Source organism: Hypomesus nipponensis, chromosome 15 (genome assembly GCF_054491055.1).
Source record: "Hypomesus nipponensis isolate SF chromosome 15, ASM5449105v1, whole genome shotgun sequence".
Taxonomy (NCBI): domain Eukaryota; kingdom Metazoa; phylum Chordata; class Actinopteri; order Osmeriformes; family Osmeridae; genus Hypomesus; species Hypomesus nipponensis.
This window is the reverse complement of record NC_140375.1, coordinates 9,520,892-9,544,406: the sequence shown is the minus strand read 5'-3', so window position 1 is coordinate 9,544,406 and position 23,515 is coordinate 9,520,892. Positions and strand designations below refer to the sequence as shown.

Here is a 23,515-nt window from a genome sequence, read left to right as displayed (position 1 = left end):
CGGTGTCGTTTAGACTGCGTGCTCTGGCTAAGACGAAGGCAAATTAACAGCTACAAACGTGAAAAGCGGTGAAACGTTATTTCAATTTATCAAGAGAAATGCTGTTTTAATTAAAGGTGCACTAAGAGTATTTTCAACACAAAGCAGTTGCCTTGGAAGGGAAGGAGGTGGGTTCTTCGCAACTAACGTTAAACGATTGCTAGCATTCATTGTTTGTTGTGTAATTTTGCTGGTCGGTTAGCTTACTATGCTAGGCTAATACTAGCAGTAGGAAGTATCTTCTATAGCTGTTGTCGGCTAGGTAGCCTAGCTAAACTCCGTTTTTTTTGTTTTTGTAAATTAACTTAAAAAAAATATCGTGCTAATTATAGTCTGCACAATTGTGTAATCAGAAAGTTCTACTGGAATGCGATCTTTGTTCTCAAACTCGTACATTACGGGCACATTTCATGATGTGCGCGCGTGCCACATGAGTTAGCTAGTTAGATAGCAGCACCACCTCTGAAAGTAAAGCATTTTGGAGATCTAGATGTTATGAAAGACGTATAAATACATTTTGCAAGCTAGTGATTTTCATTGCAATTTCCCAACTTGTTATGCTGTAGTCGGTATAGATACACCTTTGTCTTCTCTGGTCACGTATTCCTTTGTAACATTATAGATTTGAGGCGCCATGGCAGCTGCCTTCCCCTACAGAGGTGTTCCCGGAGGAATGCCACCAGGGATACCCCCTCCAGTTCAGGTCCCAGACTACATGTCAGAGGAAAAACTGCAAGAGAAAGGTGTGTTAAATAACTGGGAAAGAGTTATTTCTACTAATTGTTTTGCTGTATTAAACTAGGTCTAACAACACGCTTACTTTTTTCTAATTCTTTAGCAAGAAAATGGCAGCAACTCCAGGCAAAGCGCTACTCTGAGAAGAGAAAGTTTGGGTTTGTGGATGCCCAGAAGGAGGACATGCCACCTGAACATGTCCGCAAAATCATCCGGGACCATGGTGACATGACCAATAGGAAGTTCCGCCACGATAAGAGGGTCTACCTTGGGTAGGATATTTTGTTGCATCTTCAAGTTCATATTTGCATACATTCAGACTAGCAAGACCATATGGCATTGTCAAAACTCCCCTAACCTTTTTTATATGATTCCAGAGCCCTGAAGTACATGCCCCATGCTGTTCTGAAGCTTCTTGAGAACATGCCCATGCCCTGGGAGCAGATCAGAGACGTGCCTGTGCTCTACCACATCACAGGAGCCATTTCCTTCGTCAATGAAATCCCATGGGTCATAGAGCCAGTCTACATTGCCCAGTGGGGGTAGGTCATGGTCATTCAGCTGTTACTGACTTATTGTTTTACACATTTCTATGTCAAATGTAAAAAAAAGATTTTCACGAAGATTATCCGTTAAAATGATTTCCTGACAACTCAACTTTTTCTGTATACATTTCCCCATTTGATGACAGTGCCATGTGGATTATGATGCGTCGCGAGAAGAGAGACCGTCGGCACTTCAAGCGCATGCGCTTCCCGCCCTTCGATGATGAGGAGCCTCCTCTGGATTACGCCGACAACATCTTGGATGTGGAGCCCCTGGAGGCCATCCAGATGGAGCTGGATGCTGACGAGGACTCCCCGGTGGCAGAGTGGCTGTATGAGCACCAGCCGCTCAAGGACAGCACCAAGTGAGTGAGGCCGGAAACAAGACCTTTCATTGCACATGGCTGGGTATAATATGTGCCAAGTGCATGTCCTTGATGTAAATCCTAAAATGCTAAACTTCATTCTTCCCCCTACTCTAGGTATGTGAATGGCACCACATACCGGCGCTGGCAGTTCACCCTACCCATGATGTCAACTCTGTACCGTCTAGCTAACCAGCTACTGACAGACCTGGTTGACTGCAACTACTTCTACCTGTTTGACCTCAAGGCCTTCTTCACGTCTAAGGCCCTGAACATGGCCATCCCCGGAGGACCCAAGTTTGAACCCCTTGTCAGGGATATCAATCTCCAGTAAGAACTCAAATCCATTATTTAAATGACATAATTGAACCTAAAACTATTTTAAGGACCTATATATTTGTACTAAATATGGAGAAGCTTGAGATAATTGTCCCATAGCTAACCCTTTACCTCTACCATGACTCAGGGATGAGGACTGGAACGAGTTCAATGATATCAACAAGATCATTATCCGGCAGCCAATCAGGACCGAGTACAAGATCGCTTTCCCCTACCTGTACAACAACCTGCCGCACCATGTTCATCTCACCTGGTGAGCAGAAGGAGACCCAAGCATTATTCATGTTCATAGCTATAATGTCATTTTCTGTTTTGGTGTATTCTTCATGACTAATCTTGCTGCTCTGCAGGTACCATACCCCAAATGTGGTGTTCATTAAGACAGAGGATCCAGACTTGCCAGCATTCTACTTTGATCCCCTGATCAACCCCATCTCCCACAGACACTCTGTCAAAGTAAGCTTGCTTTATAAGCAACCTCCTCTCCATGTTTATTTTAATGTATGATTTCCTAAATGGACCTCCTACAAAGGCGCACTTGCATTGGTTTGCTTGCTCGTGCGTAAGAAATGGAGTAACATCAATATGAATGATGATTTGTATTACCGGCTGCATCTGCATTTGGTTTCTCGTCATTCAGACACCCCCCCACACACACACACACACACACACACACACACACACACACACTTCTCAATTATGTCTCAACAGACATTGTGAAGAAAAACCAAATTCTAGTTTCGTTCCCAGTGTTCTAAAGTTAGGGTGTACTCATAACCAACCTCTCAATTCTCAGAGTCAAGAGCCTCTGCCTGAAGACGACGAGGAGTTTGAGCTGCCTGAGTATGTGGAGCCCCTGCTGAAGGAAACGCCCCTCTACACAGACAACACAGCCAATGGGATTGCTCTGCTCTGGGCGCCCCGCCCCTTCAACTTGCGCTCTGGGAGAACCAGGCGCGCCATTGACATCCCTCTCATCAAGAATTGGTAGGCGATGTTTTGGACATTGGTTTGACATGAATGCAGTAATTAAATCAGTGTTCTAGTATATGCAGGCTTTATGTCACAGACTGGATGTCTGTATCTTGTTTTTTTGATTTTGGAAATCGAAGATGCCAGATATTCCACCATAATCCTAACTAAAGAGTGCACTTTCTGTCGTAGGTATCGTGAACACTGCCCCGCCGGCCAGCCAGTGAAGGTGCGTGTGTCCTACCAGAAGTTGCTGAAGTACTACGTGCTCAACGCTCTCAAGCACAGACCACCCAAGGCCCAGAAGAAGAGGTGAGCATCAATACAGCTTTTATAAATTATGGAATTTGAAATATCAGATGGATTGTAGAGTGATTGACAAGACGTCTGAATAATAATCCCCCCCCCCCCACGTTTTCCAGGTACCTCTTCCGCTCGTTCAAGGCCACCAAGTTCTTCCAGTCAACCAAGCTGGATTGGGTGGAGGTGGGCCTGCAGGTCTGCAGACAGGGCTACAACATGCTCAACCTGCTCATCCACCGTAAGAACCTCAACTACCTGCATCTGGACTACAACTTCAACCTGAAGCCCGTCAAGACGCTCACCACCAAGGTATGGGGCGATCCAAATTCTTTTTTTAAGCCCTTATTTGTAGCCTGCAGTCAGTGCTCTCTGTATTGTTGTCATGTATGTGTTTGGATTACTAGCCTGGTATAATGTAGGGCTGTGTGGTTTCTTTCTCCTTCAGGAGCGTAAGAAGTCCAGATTCGGAAATGCTTTCCATCTGTGCAGAGAGGTGCTGCGTCTCAGCAAGCTAGTGGTGGACAGCCACGTGCAGTACAGACTGGGCAACGTTGACGCCTTCCAGGTGAGGGTCACTTATTTACATACTGAACTGCTGTTTTAACAAAGAAACCTTCACTGTGGTATTGAGGAAACAAATGGTACACTCCACCCCCCCCCCCCCCCCCATCCGTGTTGTAGCTTTCAGATGGGATTCAGTACATCTTTGCTCACGTGGGCCAGCTGACAGGCATGTACCGCTACAAGTACAAGCTGATGAGACAGATCCGCATGTGCAAGGATCTCAAGCATCTCATCTACTACCGCTTCAACACTGTGAGTACGCACACACACACACACACACTCCATTTCTGTTCATGTAAAAAATCGAGTGTATTCACAAGACATTGTAGCCATGGTACACAAGTACTACTTGTGTGAAACTAGGTATTTTTACCCTAACCTCCACCATAACCATGGCAATTACTACGCCCACTTTCATGTTAGGTGTCATTGTATGTTCCCAGGGCCCTGTGGGCAAGGGTCCAGGCTGTGGCTTCTGGGCACCAGGCTGGAGGGTGTGGCTCTTCTTCATGAGGGGCATCACCCCTTTGCTGGAAAGATGGTTGGGCAACTTGCTGGCCAGGCAGTTTGAAGGTATGACCCTTTTTTTCACCTGACTTGAGTAAGATACTTGAGAATAGGAACTTTAATCTATAACAGAATTAGTTTGATGACATCTGAACTCCTAAGCAGTCATATGATCGGTCCAATGACTACAACCCACATATTCCTGCCTGTGAACAGGCCGTCACTCCAAGGGTGTGGCCAAGACTGTGACTAAGCAGCGAGTGGAGTCCCACTTCGACCTGGAGCTGCGTGCTGCTGTCATGCACGACATCCTGGATATGATGCCTGAGGGCATCAAGCAGAACAAGGCCAGGACCATCCTGCAGCACCTCAGTGAGTCCTGGAGATGCTGGAAGGCCAACATTCCCTGGAAGGTAAGATTTTGAATGGTCAGCCTATTGTTCCAAACGTTTTATATACAGCAATTTTTTTCTTTTTTTTCTTCCGGCCATTGAGTATAAACTGATCACTAACACGGACCCTGTTTTTGACCATTCTCCCATGCTACTCTAGGTGCCAGGCCTGCCCACCCCCATTGAGAACATGATCCTGCGCTACGTGAAGGCCAAAGCGGATTGGTGGACCAACACAGCCCACTACAACCGTGAGCGAATCAGGCGCGGCGCCACAGTGGACAAGACGGTGTGCAAGAAGAACCTGGGCAGGCTGACCCGTCTGTACCTGAAGGCGGAGCAAGAGCGACAGCACAACTACCTCAAGGTACAAACGCATGTCCTTGTACACATGCGGGAGCCGTAGGTGGGTTTTCCGTGTTTTAAAGGGGCCAATGTCTCCCTCCAGGATGGGCCGTACATTACAGCTGAGGAGGCTGTGGCCATCTACACCACCACGGTGCATTGGCTGGAGAGCAGACGCTTCTCCCCCATTCCTTTCCCGCCGCTCTCCTACAAACACGACACAAAGCTGCTCATCCTAGCCCTGGAGAGGCTCAAAGAGGCTTACAGGTAATACCATCTATTGTGTTCATTATTCTTTATTAAACGAGAAATATACCCTCTCAAAATGGTCTCTAATCGGGTGTTTGTGTTCGTCAGTGTGAAGTCCAGGCTGAACCAGTCCCAGCGAGAGGAGCTGGGTCTGATCGAGCAGGCTTATGACAACCCCCACGAGGCCCTTTCCAGGATCAAGCGTCACCTGCTCACTCAGAGAGCCTTCAAAGAGGTTGGTGCCCTTTCTCACTGTTATTGTGCTCAGGGGTATGCCACAGTTTACCTTCTATTGAGTTTTAGCTAAACTAAAAGGGGGAGAGAGAGAAATCTCCCATTTTGATCACAGCATTCACCCATGTCACTCCCACCTGTCTCAGCCAGTCCCTGCTGTGCTCTGTTCCCTGTGCCCTAGGTGGGTATTGAGTTCATGGATCTGTACAGCCACCTCGTGCCCGTGTACGACGTGGAGCCCCTGGAGAAGATCACAGACGCCTACCTGGACCAGTACCTGTGGTATGAGGCCGACAAGCGCCGCCTCTTCCCGCCTTGGATCAAACCAGCAGACACAGAGCCCCCACCACTGCTGGTTTACAAGTGGTGCCAAGGTAAGGACTGGGAGGGAACATCTTTATGGTGACTATGCATATGTGAGCTTTGGTTTCAGTGGTATTTTATTTGGTTGTCATTAATCAACCCACTGCTACCACAATTCAGCTGCCTCAAAACAGGTTGTGATGGGTACAAAAGGCAGAGGACTGCTTGGAGCTTCAGTTAAATGCATTCAACTTGTGTTTTTGTCTCAGGTGTCAACAACCTGCAGGACGTGTGGGAGACCACAGAGGGCGAGTGTAACGTGATGCTGGAGTCGCGCTACGAGAAGATGTATGAGAAGATCGATTTGACGCTGCTCAACAGACTGCTGCGTCTCATCGTGGACCACAACATTGCTGACTACATGACAGCCAAGAACAACGTGGTCATCAACTACAAGGTGAGTAGAAGCAGGAAGACCACCCTAACTGGTGTGGCACAAAATCACTGTTGGATAATTGTATTGGACGAAACTACAAGTGTTCTATTTGTCTTAAAAAAATACAATTTTTCAGTTTCAGTTTTATTATTACTTTATAAAGATATATTGCCTACCAGACAAGATATATTAGGATGACACAATTACCTTCACCATTTGTTTGAAGTAGAACCATATTCCTCCTTTCCCCCCAGGACATGAACCACACCAACTCGTACGGCATCATCCGTGGGCTGCAGTTTGCCTCCTTCATAGTGCAGTACTACGGCCTGGTCATGGACCTCCTGGTGCTTGGCCTGCACCGCGCCAGCGAGATGGCTGGCCCCCCACAGATGCCCAACGACTTCCTCAGCTTCCAGGACACGGCTACTGAGAGCGCCCACCCCATCCGCCTGTACTGCCGATACATCGACCGCATCCACATCTTCTTCAGGTAACGTCAAATAATCCCTAAAAAGTGCTGGTTCTGCATGTGGAATCAGGCTGGTGCTCAAGGAGAATAGGTTGGGAAACAATTGTAACCTGTATAAGATGTCCTCCTTCCCCCCCCCTTGAATAAATCTTTATCTCCCCTCCACCATCCCAGGTTCACCGCAGACGAGGCCAGAGATCTGATCCAGAGATACTTGACAGAACACCCTGACCCCAACAACGAGAACATCGTGGGCTACAACAACAAGAAATGCTGGCCCCGTGACGCCCGCATGAGATTGATGAAGCATGACGTCAACCTGTGAGTCCCTGACGGAATTTTTTTCTAGAACCTTCCCTCTTTGTCCATTTATTATCAATAAATTAATGCTCTAACATTTCCAGTTAGTCAAAGGCATTTCTCCAATCTGTTTAAACCTTTCAGTGGCCGTGCCGTGTTCTGGGACATCAAGAACCGCCTGCCTCGCTCCGTGACCACGGTGCAGTGGGAGAACAGCTTTGTGTCGGTCTACAGCAAAGACAACCCCAACCTGCTGTTCAACATGTGCGGCTTCGAGTGCCGCATCTTGCCCAAGTGCCGCACCAGCTATGAGGAGTTCACCCACAAGGACGGAGTTTGGAACCTGCAGAACGAGGTGGGGTTTGTGATCAAAGGGGTGGAATGTTGGGAAATTCAAGGAATGGGAATTCTTTACCTGCCCAGTAGTTTGTTGCCACTTGACGACCGTTTGGTGTGTGTGTGTGTGTTTCTAGGTAACCAAAGAGAGGACAGCGCAGTGTTTCCTGCGTGTGGACGATGAGTCCATGCAGCGCTTCCACAACAGAGTGCGTCAGATCCTCATGGCCTCAGGATCCACCACCTTCACCAAGGTTTGCCCATCTTCCATAGCACTACTTTAGGTTGTGGCACATTTTGGTAAACACTGAGGTATATATAAATTGCTTCCCTCATCTCCCTCTCCAGATTGTGAACAAGTGGAACACAGCACTGATCGGCCTGATGACATACTTCCGTGAGGCGGTTGTCAATACCCAGGAGCTGCTGGACCTGCTGGTCAAGTGCGAGAACAAAATCCAGACCCGTATCAAGATTGGCCTCAACTCCAAGATGCCCAGTCGCTTCCCCCCTGTGGTGTTCTACACACCAAAGGAGCTGGGAGGTCTGGGCATGCTGTCCATGGGCCACGTGCTCATCCCCCAGTCTGACCTCAGGTAAGCTACAGAGACCAGACGTTTACTCTCATCATCGAGAGATTGTGTAGGCTTTATACCGTCTGCTGTACCCTGCATTGGATAACTATCAAAACTTTATGAAATGGCAGGAATTTAAATAATTTCTACGTTTTGAAATGAGATGTTTGTTCATTATGATGATGATCTGGGATCTAAAACACGCCATGACACACTTGTGTGAATGCGCTCCTCCCTAGGTGGTCCAAGCAGACAGACGTGGGCATCACTCATTTCCGTTCAGGTATGAGCCACGAGGAGGACCAGCTGATCCCTAACTTGTACCGCTACATCCAGCCCTGGGAGAGCGAGTTCATCGACTCCCAGAGAGTGTGGGCTGAGTACGCCCTCAAGAGGCAGGAAGCTATCGCCCAGAACAGGTACTACACAACTCAATTCATCAAACTTTGTAAGGTTATATTTCAGAAACCTGTCTTGTTATGGTTTGGTTCCATAAGAGTTGTTAACTGTAAAAGCTAATAACTATCTTTGAATGCTTCAGGCGTTTGACTCTAGAGGACTTGGAGGACTCGTGGGATAGAGGCATCCCTCGTATCAACACTCTCTTCCAGAAGGACAGACACACCCTGGCCTACGATAAGGGCTGGAGAGTCAGGACTGACTTCAAACAGTACCAGGTAACAGGCCGCATTCAAATTCCATAATACATGGGATATAGATAACCCTCAATTTACCACAGGGATAACCTAAACCTTGATATGTATGCAATTTTAATTTTTTGTTAAACTGCTGGATTACAAAGCCTAATGTCTTGTCTTTATTTTTGACTCAAGGTTCTGAAGCAGAATCCGTTCTGGTGGACCCACCAAAGACATGACGGCAAGCTGTGGAATTTGAACAACTACCGAACAGACATGATCCAGGCCTTGGGTGGTGTGGAGGGGATTCTGGAGCACACCCTCTTCAAGGGCACCTACTTCCCCACCTGGGAGGGTCTCTTCTGGTGGGTCAACTTAATACTGCATGTCTAGTGTAGAGCACCAAAACTGGAGGCAGCCTTTCAGAGTCTTCTGTTTCTAACATATTCAGTAGTCACTCTGAATCTCAACGTTACACGTACTTTTACAATGATTGAAATGTACTAATATTCCAGTATTTAGAAAAGTTGTTCATTTCAACCTATTTCCATCCCTCACTTCTCCACAGGGAGAAAGCCAGTGGCTTTGAGGAGTCTATGAAGTGGAAGAAGCTGACCAATGCCCAGAGGTCTGGTCTGAACCAGATCCCTAACCGTCGCTTCACCCTGTGGTGGTCCCCAACCATCAACAGAGCCAACGTAAGGGGATAAAGGCTCTGTCAGAATGGATTTGAACATAGATGTTTGTCTGACCTTCCTGTTTATAAATGGAAGGATTTGGCTCCTTTTGATTGTCTGCCATCTCTTTGGTGTTAATATTTAATGGTTGGTTCTACCTATTGGTTCTCTCGCTCTTGTAGGTGTACGTGGGTTTCCAGGTGCAGCTGGATTTGACTGGCATCTTCATGCACGGCAAGATCCCCACTCTGAAGATCTCCCTCATCCAGATCTTCAGGGCTCACTTGTGGCAGAAGATCCACGAGAGCGTTGTGATGGATCTCTGTCAGGTAAATCTTCATAAGGAGTTGCACCAGTCCAAAGATTTGAGTGTTTCAGTGTCGTCACACACAAATCCACCTCCATGCCGGTCTTTAGTTTCTTCCATGTGTGTTGTTCAGGTGTTTGACCAGGAGCTGGATGCCCTGGAGATCGAGACCGTCCAGAAGGAGACCATCCACCCCAGGAAGTCTTACAAGATGAACTCCTCCTGCGCAGACATCCTCCTCTTTGCCTCCTACAAGTGGAACGTTTCTCGTCCTTCCCTGCTGGCAGACTCCAAGTGCGTACAAGACTCGATGCTTATCACTTAGTTGCCATGTAGATGCCATGTAGGGATTGTTGGAGAATGTGATGTATTTATCATGTGGTAACGTTGAACGTTATCACCTTAAAGATATGACTAATTTACATTTTTGTGATTTTAAAGGAAGTGAAAAATGCTTCCCATGTTACCAGCAGTGTATTTTGTCATGTCTGTTTGTGTATGAGAGCACTGTCCTCTCTCCTCCTCAGGGATGTTATGGACAGCACCACCACCCAGAAATACTGGATTGACATCCAGCTCCGCTGGGGCGACTACGACTCTCACGACATCGAGCGCTATGCTCGCGCCAAGTTCCTGGACTACACCACCGACAACATGAGCATCTACCCGTCTCCCACTGGAGTGCTCATTGCCATCGACCTGGCCTACAACCTTCACAGGTTAGCAATTAGCATGTTAGCAATGACCATGTTGGCATCACTAGCTGCCTGGCCTACAACTTTTACAGGTTAGTAATTAGGATGTTAGTTGGGGTAGCACTACAACCTCAATAGGATTGCTCTGATGTCCAGCTTCAGATGTGATTGTGTGCCATGGATTATTATTTTGTCTTGCTTCAGAATCAACTTCAAATACATCAGTACAGAGCATGAGTAACCTACCTTAGCTATTGGCACTAGACAAGTTGAACAAATAGTAGTGACCATTACAAATACAGAATGCATGGGTATCATTAGGATTTATTTCTTTCTAATTCTGAATGTCTAATAAAACAGTGTTGTCTCTCCCCAGCGGCTATGGTAACTGGTTCCCTGGAGGCAAGCCCCTGATCCAACAGGCCATGGCTAAGATCATGAAGGCCAACCCTGCCCTGTACGTACTGAGGGAGCGCATCCGTAAGGGTCTGCAGCTGTACTCCTCCGAGCCCACTGAGCCTTACCTGTCCTCCCAGAACTACGGAGAGCTCTTCTCAAACCAGATCATCTGGTTTGTGGACGACACCAATGTCTACAGAGTCACCATTCACAAGGTGAGGAGAAGGAGGCATTATCTGTCATAGGGTTTTAGACTTGTCACTATTGGTAGTATGTTTCATTAAACGCCTATAAGGTTTTCACATTTATTTGGTTATTGGTCCAAGACTAGGTTATGACCTGGTTTTGGGAAAACATTTCAATGCCACAAGAAATGTATGGGTCTCGATACTGCCTCAGACACAGACATAAATATTTAGTAATCTTACGTTGTCTCTTTCTAGACCTTTGAGGGTAACTTGACCACTAAGCCCATCAACGGAGCCATCTTCATCTTCAACCCCAGGACTGGTCAGCTCTTCCTCAAGATCATCCACACCTCTGTGTGGGCGGGACAGAAACGTCTGGGACAGGTATACTCTTAAAGTCCAAAAGCTAAATTAATTGGTTATTTATCCTCTATTTGCGTATTAATCTATCATCCATCTATGTGTAATAATCTAACCAAGTACTATATTAATCTTTTTTTGTTTCTCCTGTGTCTCTGTAGTTGGCCAAGTGGAAGACTGCTGAGGAGGTGGCAGCTCTGATTCGCTCCCTCCCTGTGGAGGAGCAGCCTAAACAGATCATCGTGACCAGGAAGGGCATGTTGGACCCCCTTGAGGTGAGACCTGACTGGAAGAACATAACTTGAGAGAACCCATAAAATCATATTGTGCATCTGTCTGTGCATTCTTACATCTGCGGTATTCTAACCCATGCTCCCCCTCTATGCCACCTCTTTAGGTCCACTTGCTGGACTTCCCCAACATTGTGATCAAGGGCTCGGAGCTCCAGCTGCCCTTCCAAGCCTGTCTGAAGGTGGAGAAGTTCGGAGACCTGATCCTCAAGGCAACTGAGCCGCAGATGGTCCTTTTCAATCTCTACGACGACTGGCTCAAGACCATCTCCTCCTATACGGTGAGGGATGCATCATTAGGGATGACAGCTTTTTCCAATGACACATTATTACAAGCAGGGTTTGTTCAAATTAGTACAGACAGGGAGAGAAATTGTATTTTAAAGAAGTTGCTTGTTGGTCCACAACCTAATCCTGCTATATCCCATCTCAAATGCTTTTAAGAACCATACTAACCCTGGCTTTTTCTTCATACTTGTTTGACCCTCTAGGCATTCTCCCGTCTCATCTTGATTCTGAGAGCGCTCCATGTGAACAATGACCGTGCCAAGGTGATTCTGAAGCCTGACAAGACCACCATCACAGAGCCCCATCACATCTGGCCCACGCTGACCGACGAGGAATGGATTAAGGTTGAGGTGCAGCTGAAAGACCTCATCCTTGCCGACTATGGCAAGAAGAACAAGTGAGTTATTCCTTAGGGATGTTCATAAAGTATGCATATGGTTACATAAACCTGTCTTAAGCATTTGAGGGATGTCTCGTTTTTTACCACTAAGGTTATGAACTTGAAAAACGTGCATTTTCCATTTCCTATAAAAAGTCAGATTTTATATGAATTATTTTAACGGTGCATTGATCATGTATCTGTAATGTAAACGTATCAGCGGTCCCTGACATCCACTCTTCTCTTTCCTCCCCTCAGTGTGAATGTGGCGTCCCTGACCCAGTCTGAGATCCGTGACATAATCCTGGGCATGGAGATCTCAGCCCCGTCTCAGCAGCGGCAGCAGATTGCCGAGATCGAGAAACAGACGAAGGAGCAGTCTCAGCTGACGGCCACGCAGACGCGCACCGTCAACAAGCACGGAGACGAGATCATCACTTCCACTACCTCCAACTACGAGACCCAGACCTTCTCCTCCAAGACCGAATGGAGGGTCAGGTACGGAGGGGATTTTGGAGAAGGCACAAGACTTGGTGTATTTTTAGTTTGTTACATTATTCCCTTTTTTTCTTTTAACACACTAAAATTGATTGATTGGCCTCCTCCCACAGGGCCATCTCTGCAGCCAACCTGCACCTAAGGACCAATCACATCTACGTGTCGTCTGACGACATCAAAGAGACCGGCTACACCTACATTCTGCCCAAGAATGTGCTCAAGAAGTTTATCTGTATCTCTGACCTGCGTGCCCAGGTCCATACACCACCCTATATAACTACTTTTACTAAGTTAACCTCAGCCGAGACAAGGCATCTGTTACTTTGATCCATTGTTAAATGTTAATGTTTGTGTGTTTCTCTAGATTGCAGGCTACCTGTATGGCACCAGTCCCCCTGACAACCCCCAGGTGAAGGAGATTCGCTGCATTGTCATGGTGCCTCAATGGGGAACGCATCAGACTGTCCACCTGCCCAATCAGCTGCCTGGACACGAGTACCTCAAGGTCAGATGCGCGCGCACACTCACATGCACACACACAACTAAACAATAAACAAACTTGCCCTATCACTGGATCCTTATGTTACACCTCATATCTCTCTCTCCTCTTCCTCCCCCTCTGCAGGAGATGGAGCCCCTGGGCTGGATCCACACTCAGCCCAACGAGTCCCCACAACTGTCCCCACAGGATGTGACCTCACACGCCAAGATCATGGCCGACAACCCCGCCTGGGACGGAGAGAAGACCATTATAATCACCTGCAGGTAATACTCCCTCAGTTGGTCCAATTCATGTCGTATGTCTTGTCTGCATTTAAGTTGACAGGCATCATCCAGATCAGTGTGCTCTAGAGCCGTTTTAGTATTTCACAGAATTTCTGTCCATAATCAAATCAATACTGTTTATATTTTCCCTAGTTCAGAACACAACAACTCAGCAGCTCCACTTTTAAACTCACACACACACGTGTCACTATAATTCAGTCCTCAAAATGCTTAACCTGTGCTAACCTACGTATGCAAAAAAACATCCTCCTTTCAGCTTCACCCCAGGCTCCTGCACACTCACCGCCTACAAGCTGACGCCTAGCGGCTACGAGTGGGGAAGACAGAACACAGACAAGGGCAACAACCCCAAGGGCTACCTGCCCTCCCACTATGAGAGGGTTCAGATGCTGCTGTCTGACCGCTTCCTGGGCTTCTTTATGGTGCCTGGCCAGGTGTCCTGGAACTACAACTTTATGGGTGAGTAAAGGCATTTTAGATGACATTGTGAACCTCCACTTCAACAGCAGTGGGTAGCTTTTAGTTTGTTGCACAGATCTTTTCTACTTTGCCAGCTTAAAAACATGCACTTGTGTAATCTGTGGAAATATGTAGTGATTTATAAACTCATGAATGGAAACCCAATTAACATGCATGCAAAACCTTGAAATTCAACCCTTGAAAACCTTTAACATACAATTGGACTGTGCCATGACGTGAGCCATCCTTATGACACATCGTTTCCCTTTCAGGTGTTCGCCATGACCCCAACATGAAGTATGACCTTCAACTGTCCAACCCAAAGGAGTTCTACCATGAGGTCCACCGACCTTCGCACTTCCTCAACTTTGCTTCACTGCAGGAAGGCGAGGTCTACAATGCAGACCGTGAGGACATGTATTGCTAAGGGAGACCACACACCCCCTGACTGCCAGGCTACCATCTTTGTATACAAGATATTTGTATGGGGACCTTCTGAAAATTGGTCCCTTTGTGATATAAGCATTTGAGCATTTCTACTAATGTTATGAGACAATTGGAAGTCAGCTTATCAGTTTAGGGACACTTAAGTTGGCCTTCCTAATTTTTACATGTATTTTGTTATTTCCAAATGCCCTCTTTTCCCTCACAATTGGTTTTCGGCAAGGCGTTCATATGAGATCTCTACAGCTTTTGTTTCATGCAGCTTATCTTGGACACAAGTGAACAGGTGTTTGTGCAGCTTTACTGCTGTATATCTCGTAGTTTATATAGATGTGGAATTTCTTTTCATAGGGGATAGAAAACGTATTTTCCCAGGTAGAAACAAATGTAATTGAAAGTGACGTTTGTCCGTTTTTTTTTACGCTAGCAATCATTACCCGTATGCTATGTTGTGCATTAATTGTGGACACTGTAGTTTCAAGGGTCAAAATAAAGAACTTTTATAATACCATTGCCTCAAGATTTGTGTCTTGGTGATTGTAGTTTCAAAGTCATTTTGTTTTGGCAAATAACATCAAAATTACTTGATTGTTTTATTTCCAGTATAGGCTTGAGGCTGCGTGTTTTGGCCGCAGTTTATTTAAATTGTATCGTGAATAGGAACGTGTAGCTACACTCTTTAAAACACATGATCGACTTTCATAATGTTCGTGGATATCAATCGCATTTTCTTCTTTACTCTATGATCAACTGTGGAACAGTATAATATCCTCATTTGCCTTGCCATAAGAGGAAATACAATTTGCATGCGCCGTCACATCCATTAAAGCACGGTTGACCTGGTAAGCCAAGCCTCTGTTTATAGAACGGTCGTGCTCGGTTGTGGTGTACGGAGCGCACTCGTATTACATTGGTCAGAGAAGTAGGAGGGTTTTGTATTGAAAAACAAGTGAGGGAGTCGAGAGTGGAGTACCAAAACAGAACTCAATGTTCCTGTTATTCCTTTCTGGATAGACATTTTCTTGCACATAAATTCGTGTGACGTAATATCGGAAGACTGCAGTTGTAACGTGCAACCTGTAAGGTAGAGGCATTCTATGTAGCGGACAAGATGTCTGCACTTCCAATATAAATGCACTTGAAACAACGCGCTTATGTATTTCCAGTAGAGATGCAATTTCGCTTTCGTTGTGTCACAGATGATATGCCATATGTCACGGTGACTCTTTGATTTCTCGTAGAGTTTCTGTTCTGTACACTGTTTACAGGCTACGAGCAGCATGGAGAGCAACTGCGAGAGGAATGAACAGACGGATGATAAAAATACAGAGGGTTGTTTTGAAAGGACTTGTTTAACTCTAACTGTGGACGATGTTTACGAAATAGCCAAACTGATTGGTTCCGAAGTGGAAAAACTTATTGACGGTTACGGTAAAGAGAGCGCTCTCGGACTCGTGCCTAAAATAGTTAAAGTTCTCGAGCTGTTAGAGAGCTATGCCTCACGAAATAATGCCCTCAAATCAAAGGAAGAGGAATTATATAAAGCATTCGAAACATTACAGGTGCAGCAACAGAAAAAACGAGTTTTTAAAGAAAACGAAGATTGCAACAAGAATGAAATACGGGTGAGTAAATGCGGCAATGGTAAAAGCATCAAATGGTTATTCATTTGAACTTAAGGCGTTTCGTTTGCGCATATCAATTGTGTGACGAATGAACTAATGTCATGTTTTTCCTGTCTTAAATATATAGGCCAATCATGTTATATAACCTGTTCAAGTTCAGAAAACGTGGCGTTCTAATAATGTGCCAATCTGTAGCCATTTGGTCAGTTGGCAAAAACCCCAGTGTGCTTGTTTGACAGATCGCACATGCGGAAGGTATCTCGGCTAAAGCTACGTATCATGAAGACAGATGAATTCATGTTCGTATCAGGATCACGTGTTGAATATGAGTAAAGGGATTGTCCATGCTGTTTACATTTAGCCCCAGTGACCAAAACAATTCTGTCCAGTTGTGCTCTTTTAGTGCACTAATTTGGGTGGAGAAGAATGCAAGGTTGAATCTCAGAACAAGTTCTTTGTAGTTTCTTGATAAGAAATTCATAAGGCCATTCAAGGGGGGAGGGAGGGGGTCTGGTGATGTCCAGATGCAAAGGGATACATTCTCCACCTCTAATGAAACTTCTTTCAAGAGTTGTGAGCTCCATTGTACACTCCAGTATAGCCCTCCCGCCTCCCCTCCAGTATGCTGACTATTGCATTCCTCTCCTCAATAAAAGATACACTCTCCTGAGCAAGGCCTATTTCTCACTTTCACAGACACAGTCACATCTTGGTGCATAATCGTACATTTGGAATACAAGTTCATCATTATCATTACTTATTATATCTGGAGCATTGATTATATTGGGAATATATGTTCAGCATTGTCATTACACATGTTGTATATCTGAGATATTGATGATCTTTTTATTCAACAGAGACAGAACATAAGAATTAGCAGTATAGATTTCATTCCTCCACAATAGACCATTATAAACTATAGACTGCATGACAATCTGTTTTCCTAGTTGACCTTGTACTTCTCAGCAGCCAAATGTGTGTTTTCCCCTGTCCCCTTGCAGGAGGTGCGACAGGAGGAGGAGCAGTGGAGGAGGAGGTGTGAGGAGCTGCAGGCCCAGGTGCTCCAGCTACAGGGAGACAACCAGGAGCTGCAGAGCCGTCTGAAGGGCAACCATGCGCAGGAAGGTTGGTTTGAGTGTAGAGGCTCTTAGAGACTCATGACCATAAACACACAGACACCGAGCTGAACACACTCCCACTGCATGAAAACACCATATTGTAGTGCAAGTCACATGAGTAGTGATTGTGCTGAACAGTGGTTGTGCTGACACATTGTTGTATACTTGCGGTCATGGGAGAAAACACTGGCAGACCATGGAATCCCTTTGTACTTCCCTTTTGTCACCTTTTGGAAGTGTGTGTGTGACTATCATGCTAAGTATTATTACAGAAATAATACACCTCTGCTCCAACAAGAATTTCAAAAGTTGAATCTCTTTGTCTCCTGTGCGATGGTTTACTATAGCAGTGCCCTAACCAATACTTAGTCAGAAGCTCTTAGAAGCAATTTGAGTTTGATTTGACTTTTTCATTGGATGTATGATATACAGTATGTTCTTGAGAAAGTGATGGATTTAATTTTATACACATTGTCAGTATTATTGATTTATAAGATCTTAATTAACTCTACGAATTGGAATTTAACAAGATTTGTTGTAATACAAAGTTATGTGGCATTATTTACAGGAATGTAAGGGTTCCCAACCTGATAGGCACACATTTCCTGAAGGAGAAGAAGTCTATATGTGTGCTGGGAAATAACATGATAATTCAATTCAGTTTCACTTCAGCAAAAGCATCTGCCCATGTTCATTTTCCCAGAGGCTGCAAAGACAATCTAATAAGGTTTATAATTAAATTTAAGACATTTAAGAAGTTATATCACAGGCCAGTATCAGAATCAACCAACCTATATTACGCTGTTAAAACCAGTAATATCTAGATTGCAATTACCAGCTTTGATAAACTTGCCATGTCCATCCCTGGCACATGGCCCCACAAATGTTGGTGTCATTAACCAAGCCATGGAGCCAGAATTAACTCACAGTATAGAATGAGGTCTTAAATACAGCCATGTCCAGGTGGGTAATCCCATATTTAAGCCGTGACCTTAAGCGAGTCTAGACTGAGGGTGTTTTGCTGTGGTACTTAGTCTCAGGTGACCGTTGATGGTCAATAGAATGCAGGCCATGAATATGTTATTGTGCCAACCATAAACAATGCAACTTCTTTAACTCTCTGATCATTTTTTTTACTATTGATTGATGGATGATGTACACATACTGAGTACCTGTCAATCATGTTTGTATAATACAGATGATTTAAATGGACACATAAACCTTTGGTATAATTCTTTAATTTAGTTAATCATCATTGATAGTGCTGTTTCATGTTGACCATTAATGAACCACACTGTCCAACCTGACAGTGAAGAAATCACAAATGATTCGGTTGTCTTCATGTTGACCCATGAAGGACCACAGTGGTGATGTTGTATCACGTTTCCTGTGTTGTAGACCGCGTTCAGCGGCAGGAACGGGAGGTGATGCTGAAACTGAAGGAGGTGGTGGACAAGCAGAGAGATGAGCTGAGGGCCAAACAACAGGAAATCACCAGTGTGTCCAAAGAGGTAGAAGCGGTAAGAATAGACACACATACACAGACTTTCTAATAACGTGTCAAAGGTTATTGTAAAGTCACCATCTGTGTGTGCCATCAACGTGTTATGCAGAGGTTATTACTGAATTTGTTGGGTATCTTGGAATTGTAAAATGTTTTATTACCTCTAGGTAGTTTAAAAAACAATGGACATTGTTCTTTTTCATAAATTCCCATGCACACAGACACACACACACACAAAGCCCAATGTACTGTATCAGCTGCCACATAGGGAATGTGTGTTACACAGAGTACACAGTATGGACAAACACACAAGACGAAACATCCACAAGATTAGTGTCATATACTTCTTTCAGTCAATGAGAAAAGAGTCTCTTAACAAATCCGGGAAGGGCACTGACATAAAAATACTTATGGTTATGACTTCAGTCAACTGAACCACACCTTAGAGACAAGAACAAGTTTGGGCAACTGCTCCACTCCTCTCTTTCATTCTGATATAATGGCTTTGCATACAGTCTGAACCAGCTGTGTTTGTTTTTGCTTTTACTCAGCTAAGCCAAGAGTCTCGATTAGTGTAGGAAAGGAAAGCTTCTTTTTCGGTGCTGTGCCTGTGGTCTAACATATGCCCTCTGTTGCTGCATCAGTTTAATTTGCATGTAGGTGTGTGTACTATCATTCATTTGTGTGTGTGTGTCCGCGCGTACAATTGCAGTTCCATTGACCTCAACACGTGTATGAATCAATTCACTCTCCCGTGTGTCTGTGTGTGTCCACGTGTGACTGTGTCCCTGTTTGTGGATCTATACGTGCTTGTCTGTAAACTATCCTATGGACCTGTGCGTGTATCGTCCAGCTCCAGGAGCAGTTGGAGCGCTTCATGAAGATGAACGGCGAGCTGAGACACAAGCAGACCATAGTGCAGACACAGGTGAAGAGCGCCGTGGAAAGGAAGGCCGACATGGAGGCAGACCTGAGGGAGAAACAGAAAGAGATAGAACGCCTCAGTTCCCAACTGGAGAAGGCCCACTCACTCAGCGCTGCTGGCACAGTAAGGAGTGGTGTGTAAGGAGTGGTGTGTTAGGAGTGGTGTGTTAGGAGTGGTGTGTTAGGAGTGGTGTGTTAGGAGTGGTGTGTTAGGAGTGGTGTGTTAGGAGTGGTGTGTGTTAGGAGTGGTGTGTTAGGAGTGGTGTGTGTTAGGAGTGGTGTGTTAGGAGTGGTGTGTGTTAGGAGTGGTGTGTGTTAGGAGTGGTGTGTTAGGAGTGGTGTGTTAGGAGTGGTGTGTGAGTGAGTTGAATTAATGAGCCATGATGTTTATTTAAGTGTTCACATTGCATAAATTGCAAATAGGCATTCAGCATCGTACATTCACTTAATCAGAATCAGAATCAGAATCAAAAAGGGGTTTGTACATGAAAGTTTGCACAGACAAGGAATTTACTTTGGAAGGAAGGTGCATACATTCAACATATAGGGGTGACAAGTCTTGAATAGTGGTGTACAAGCCTAACTAGACTAACTACTAACTATACTAACTTAACCATGTATTCTAAACAGTGTTCACTGCCTCGCTTTGCTGGTTTGTGACACCATACTGTGTTGTCATTCTTGGGAACATGACACAACCATCCCTCCCATACAATAACTGTCAGCCGAACTTTGATCTTTATAATTCGCCAGTGTTGTCCGCAAGTCTATAAGTATAGCATTTGACCCACCTTGCACTCTCTACATTGTAGCAGTTAAAATCAATAGTTTCAAGTTTGGTAAATGGTGTGTTTTAAACAGGGCAGTCCATCTACGACACAGCTGGATCTGACGGACAAGATGGTCATTGACATGAAGGATCCAAACAGACCCTGTTTCACCAAGCAGGAGGTCAGGGAGATTCTGTCTGAGAGGAATGAACTCAAGGCCAACCTCTTCCTGGTCCAGGAAGAACTCGCTTACTACCAGAGGTGGGTTGAATGTTTGTGGTCGCATGTGGGGGATGGCATCGAAAAGTTTTTGTTACTTTTGTTGTTCGTTTTTCTTCATCTATGTGTGTGTGTGTGTGTGTCTTGAAGGGAGATTTTAAATGATGAAAGGTGCCCAGGCTTCTTGTTGGATGCAATGCGGTCTGCCATTAAGAAGCAGAGAACAGTTATTAAGGCCAAGATGCTGGGTGTTCCAGTGGACGCCTGCAGCAGGTGAGACATGCATACACACTCACACAAATTGAGAATAATGACCCATGCCATAGTAATTTTTATGAATTACACAGTCAGACATGCAGTAGAAATGTAAACACACACTTACATTGTCTCCCTGTAATGATTGGTTTCCACAGCGATGAGGAGGATAAGGGCCCACTGTTTGAGAGGGGAGAAGCCCGGACAGAGACAGATGGCGCTGAGGACAAACCTGCAGAGTCTCGCATCAGAAACCTGTGAGTGCTACTACTCTAGAAGTCACTGTACATTCATGTGTTAACAGCATGTACAGTATGGGTTTGTTGTTTTGGTGGAAACAGTTCCAGAGTATAATCTAAGGGTCACTTTCAAGCAATACTAAGCACCTGTGTTAGTTGCACGTGACATGAACATGTTAAGACCTTATCAGACTTAAACAGGCATGTGTTTAGACTGGAATGCCTGCTATATTCTGTAAATCTTAAAAACAATGAGCTTCAGCTATGTGTCAGCTATAGTTTTAATGCCAAGGCCTCTTATTGGTCAAAGGTAAATAAGAATCAATGGGTTGGTTGGTTGGTTGGTTGTTTGGTTGGTTTGGCAGGTTTTTCGACTTCTGCTGAATACCTCAGCATAACTCACGTCAGCAAACATCAGCATGAACCCACACTTTACCCTTACATAGAGGCATATCACTTTTCAATGTTCAAGAAATGTGTATAATAAGAAAGGGGTTCCACCCAGCTTTATTCTGAACAAATATTTTGTGCAAGGATAACCACAGGAACCTTAATGAAGGGTAGACAAACAACACCATTTATTACATTCCAATGACAGTGTCTAACACATTATCTGGGTCACCTGCCGTCATCCTGTATTTTATCCGTGGCTGGTGACAGACGGTCCTGACCCCTGACCTTTGTGTGTCGCCTCCTCCATTGTTTCTCAGCTTTGGCTTCCTGACCCGCTCAGGCAGCAGCCACAGCCCCTCCCACCAGAGCGCCACAAGCTCCTCCTGGGAAATCATTGTTCCCGAGGATGCGGAGACAGAGCCCAGACAATCGCCCTGACCCCCCCCGCCCTCCTCAACATACCCTTCTTGATGTACATTTGTCTTCCTAACCATTTTATCTTTACCTTCTAGTGTACCCACAGTGCTATTTGTCAGCTGTAGTACATTACCATGTGTGGTACATTTTTTTGTTGCAAAACCAAACCAGTATACATCATGAATTGCGGGTCTAGCAAAATTGAATGCCCGTAGTGAACACCTAATGGTGTTCCCACTTTCTAGTTGTACCCTTTTTGTTTTTTTTTCTGTTCCCTTTCTCTTCAGATATGTTTGTTTTCTCTGTCTTCCTCTCTTCCTTGGGTTTTCTCTGGAATGTTAAAAAAAAGTTATACTCTGCATACATTTCTTGCATTGATGTCAACTGTGTTGTACAGGATTGATAGGGATCTTCCGACATAGAAAAGTATGGTACATGCCATATAAATCCACAAAGAAATGTGGAAGTATTATATTTTATAATGGTATTTATAGGTGCTTTAACAATGATCATTAACCAAAGTTGATACCATTATGTATTTTTTTTCCCAACAGAAATGATTATAAACTGTAGGTATACTCTTCTGCCACAAGAGGGCATTTATCAGCTCAAACAGTTAATAACCATGCATTTACCTTATGATAAGGTAATTTCCTTTGAAATATCAACTCAATTGTGTTCAGCATGACTTGGTTTCAGCAAGACTACTTTGTCGCAAACAATACACAATCATCCAATCAGTCAGTTTGTGGTACACACCGCCAGTCTGTTCTTTATTTGTGATTACACTGCAGTCCTTGACCCTGAATGTATGACATCATATTTGTTTTAATCTATTCCCAAACTTAATTAATCTTATTGTATTTTTTTTACCTTTCAACAATTTTTTCAATAATTTCTCCCTGCTGACAAAGAATGAATTTGGTGGTATCTCAGGTGGTTGTCATGGGTATATATGCATTTGCTGCTTGTGTGTGTGTGTTCGTAAGACTAAGACACTAGCCCCTGTAGATTGGTCACTGCACTTAAAGAGGAATTATTTTTCCTCAAAAGGGGGTGGGTGGAAAAGGTTTATATATGTTCTCACTGTCCAACCCCTGATTTGCGAAAACATGCAGTAAGTACCTACAAAGTATTTTCATTTCACAGCTGTATTTTTCGACCCCCTGTGCCCGTCCACCTGTATTGTAAAGATACTTGGAGCTCATGTCTAAATTGTCTGACTTTTTTTGACATTCAAACTTTTGCTTCTGATGTAGCGTAAGGACCCCACTCAGATTTCCTACAACACTTATTGTACATTTTATTTTTGTAAGCATGCATTTTTAAACAACAAGCTGTTGTACTATGAAAACCAAATAAAGTTGTGAAACTCCTGAGAAAGGCGTACTGTCTTTGTATGTTGGCAAAGTAGGGTTTCTGATCTGTCTGAAATTATAAAATCAAATAATATCAGAAAAACACAAGTTGATCGATGACTATTGCTGCTTACCTTTTCCCTGAATCTTAGATTGTGGTGCGGTATTTCAAAAGCCAGAGTGTCTGATTGAATAGGAGGAAATGACCCTCACATCCCCAGGAAGCTGGTGGAGGAAATCCAGGGGTTTGGACCACACTGGACTCACCAGACCA

At 44.7% G+C, this 23,515-nt stretch overlaps 2 protein-coding genes across 2 annotated transcripts; both read left to right on the top strand.

The window, feature by feature from the left end:
* The first annotated feature begins 16 nt into the window (after nt 1-16).
* Nucleotides 17-14,927, top strand: prpf8 (pre-mRNA processing factor 8). Its single transcript, XM_084673580.1, has 43 exons — nt 17-167; nt 662-782; nt 878-1,046; nt 1,152-1,316; nt 1,466-1,684; nt 1,802-2,014; nt 2,151-2,276; nt 2,374-2,479; nt 2,820-3,010; nt 3,188-3,307; nt 3,418-3,607; nt 3,744-3,863; nt 3,980-4,114; nt 4,306-4,435; nt 4,586-4,782; nt 4,922-5,128; nt 5,210-5,373; nt 5,464-5,590; nt 5,771-5,963; nt 6,162-6,349; nt 6,583-6,821; nt 6,975-7,121; nt 7,245-7,455; nt 7,574-7,690; nt 7,785-8,032; nt 8,251-8,430; nt 8,553-8,688; nt 8,845-9,014; nt 9,218-9,347; nt 9,509-9,655; nt 9,767-9,927; nt 10,161-10,352; nt 10,705-10,942; nt 11,171-11,299; nt 11,437-11,550; nt 11,673-11,846; nt 12,057-12,250; nt 12,491-12,730; nt 12,844-12,985; nt 13,095-13,235; nt 13,356-13,495; nt 13,773-13,975; nt 14,248-14,927. The coding sequence occupies exons 2-43, from the start codon at nt 674-676 to the stop codon at nt 14,400-14,402; spliced, it is 7,017 nt and encodes a 2,338-aa protein (XP_084529706.1). The 5' UTR covers nt 17-167; nt 662-673; the 3' UTR covers nt 14,403-14,927.
* A 377-nt stretch (nt 14,928-15,304) lies between these two features.
* On the top strand, nt 15,305-23,266 carry rilp (Rab interacting lysosomal protein). The gene is made up of 8 exons (XM_084674984.1): nt 15,305-16,044; nt 17,046-17,169; nt 18,561-18,682; nt 19,520-19,714; nt 20,452-20,621; nt 20,730-20,852; nt 20,993-21,091; nt 21,784-23,266. Exons 1-8 carry the CDS (start codon nt 15,700-15,702, stop codon nt 21,902-21,904), a joined length of 1,299 nt encoding a protein of 432 aa, XP_084531110.1. The 5' UTR covers nt 15,305-15,699; the 3' UTR covers nt 21,905-23,266.
* Nucleotides 23,267-23,515: the final 249 nt, after the last annotated feature.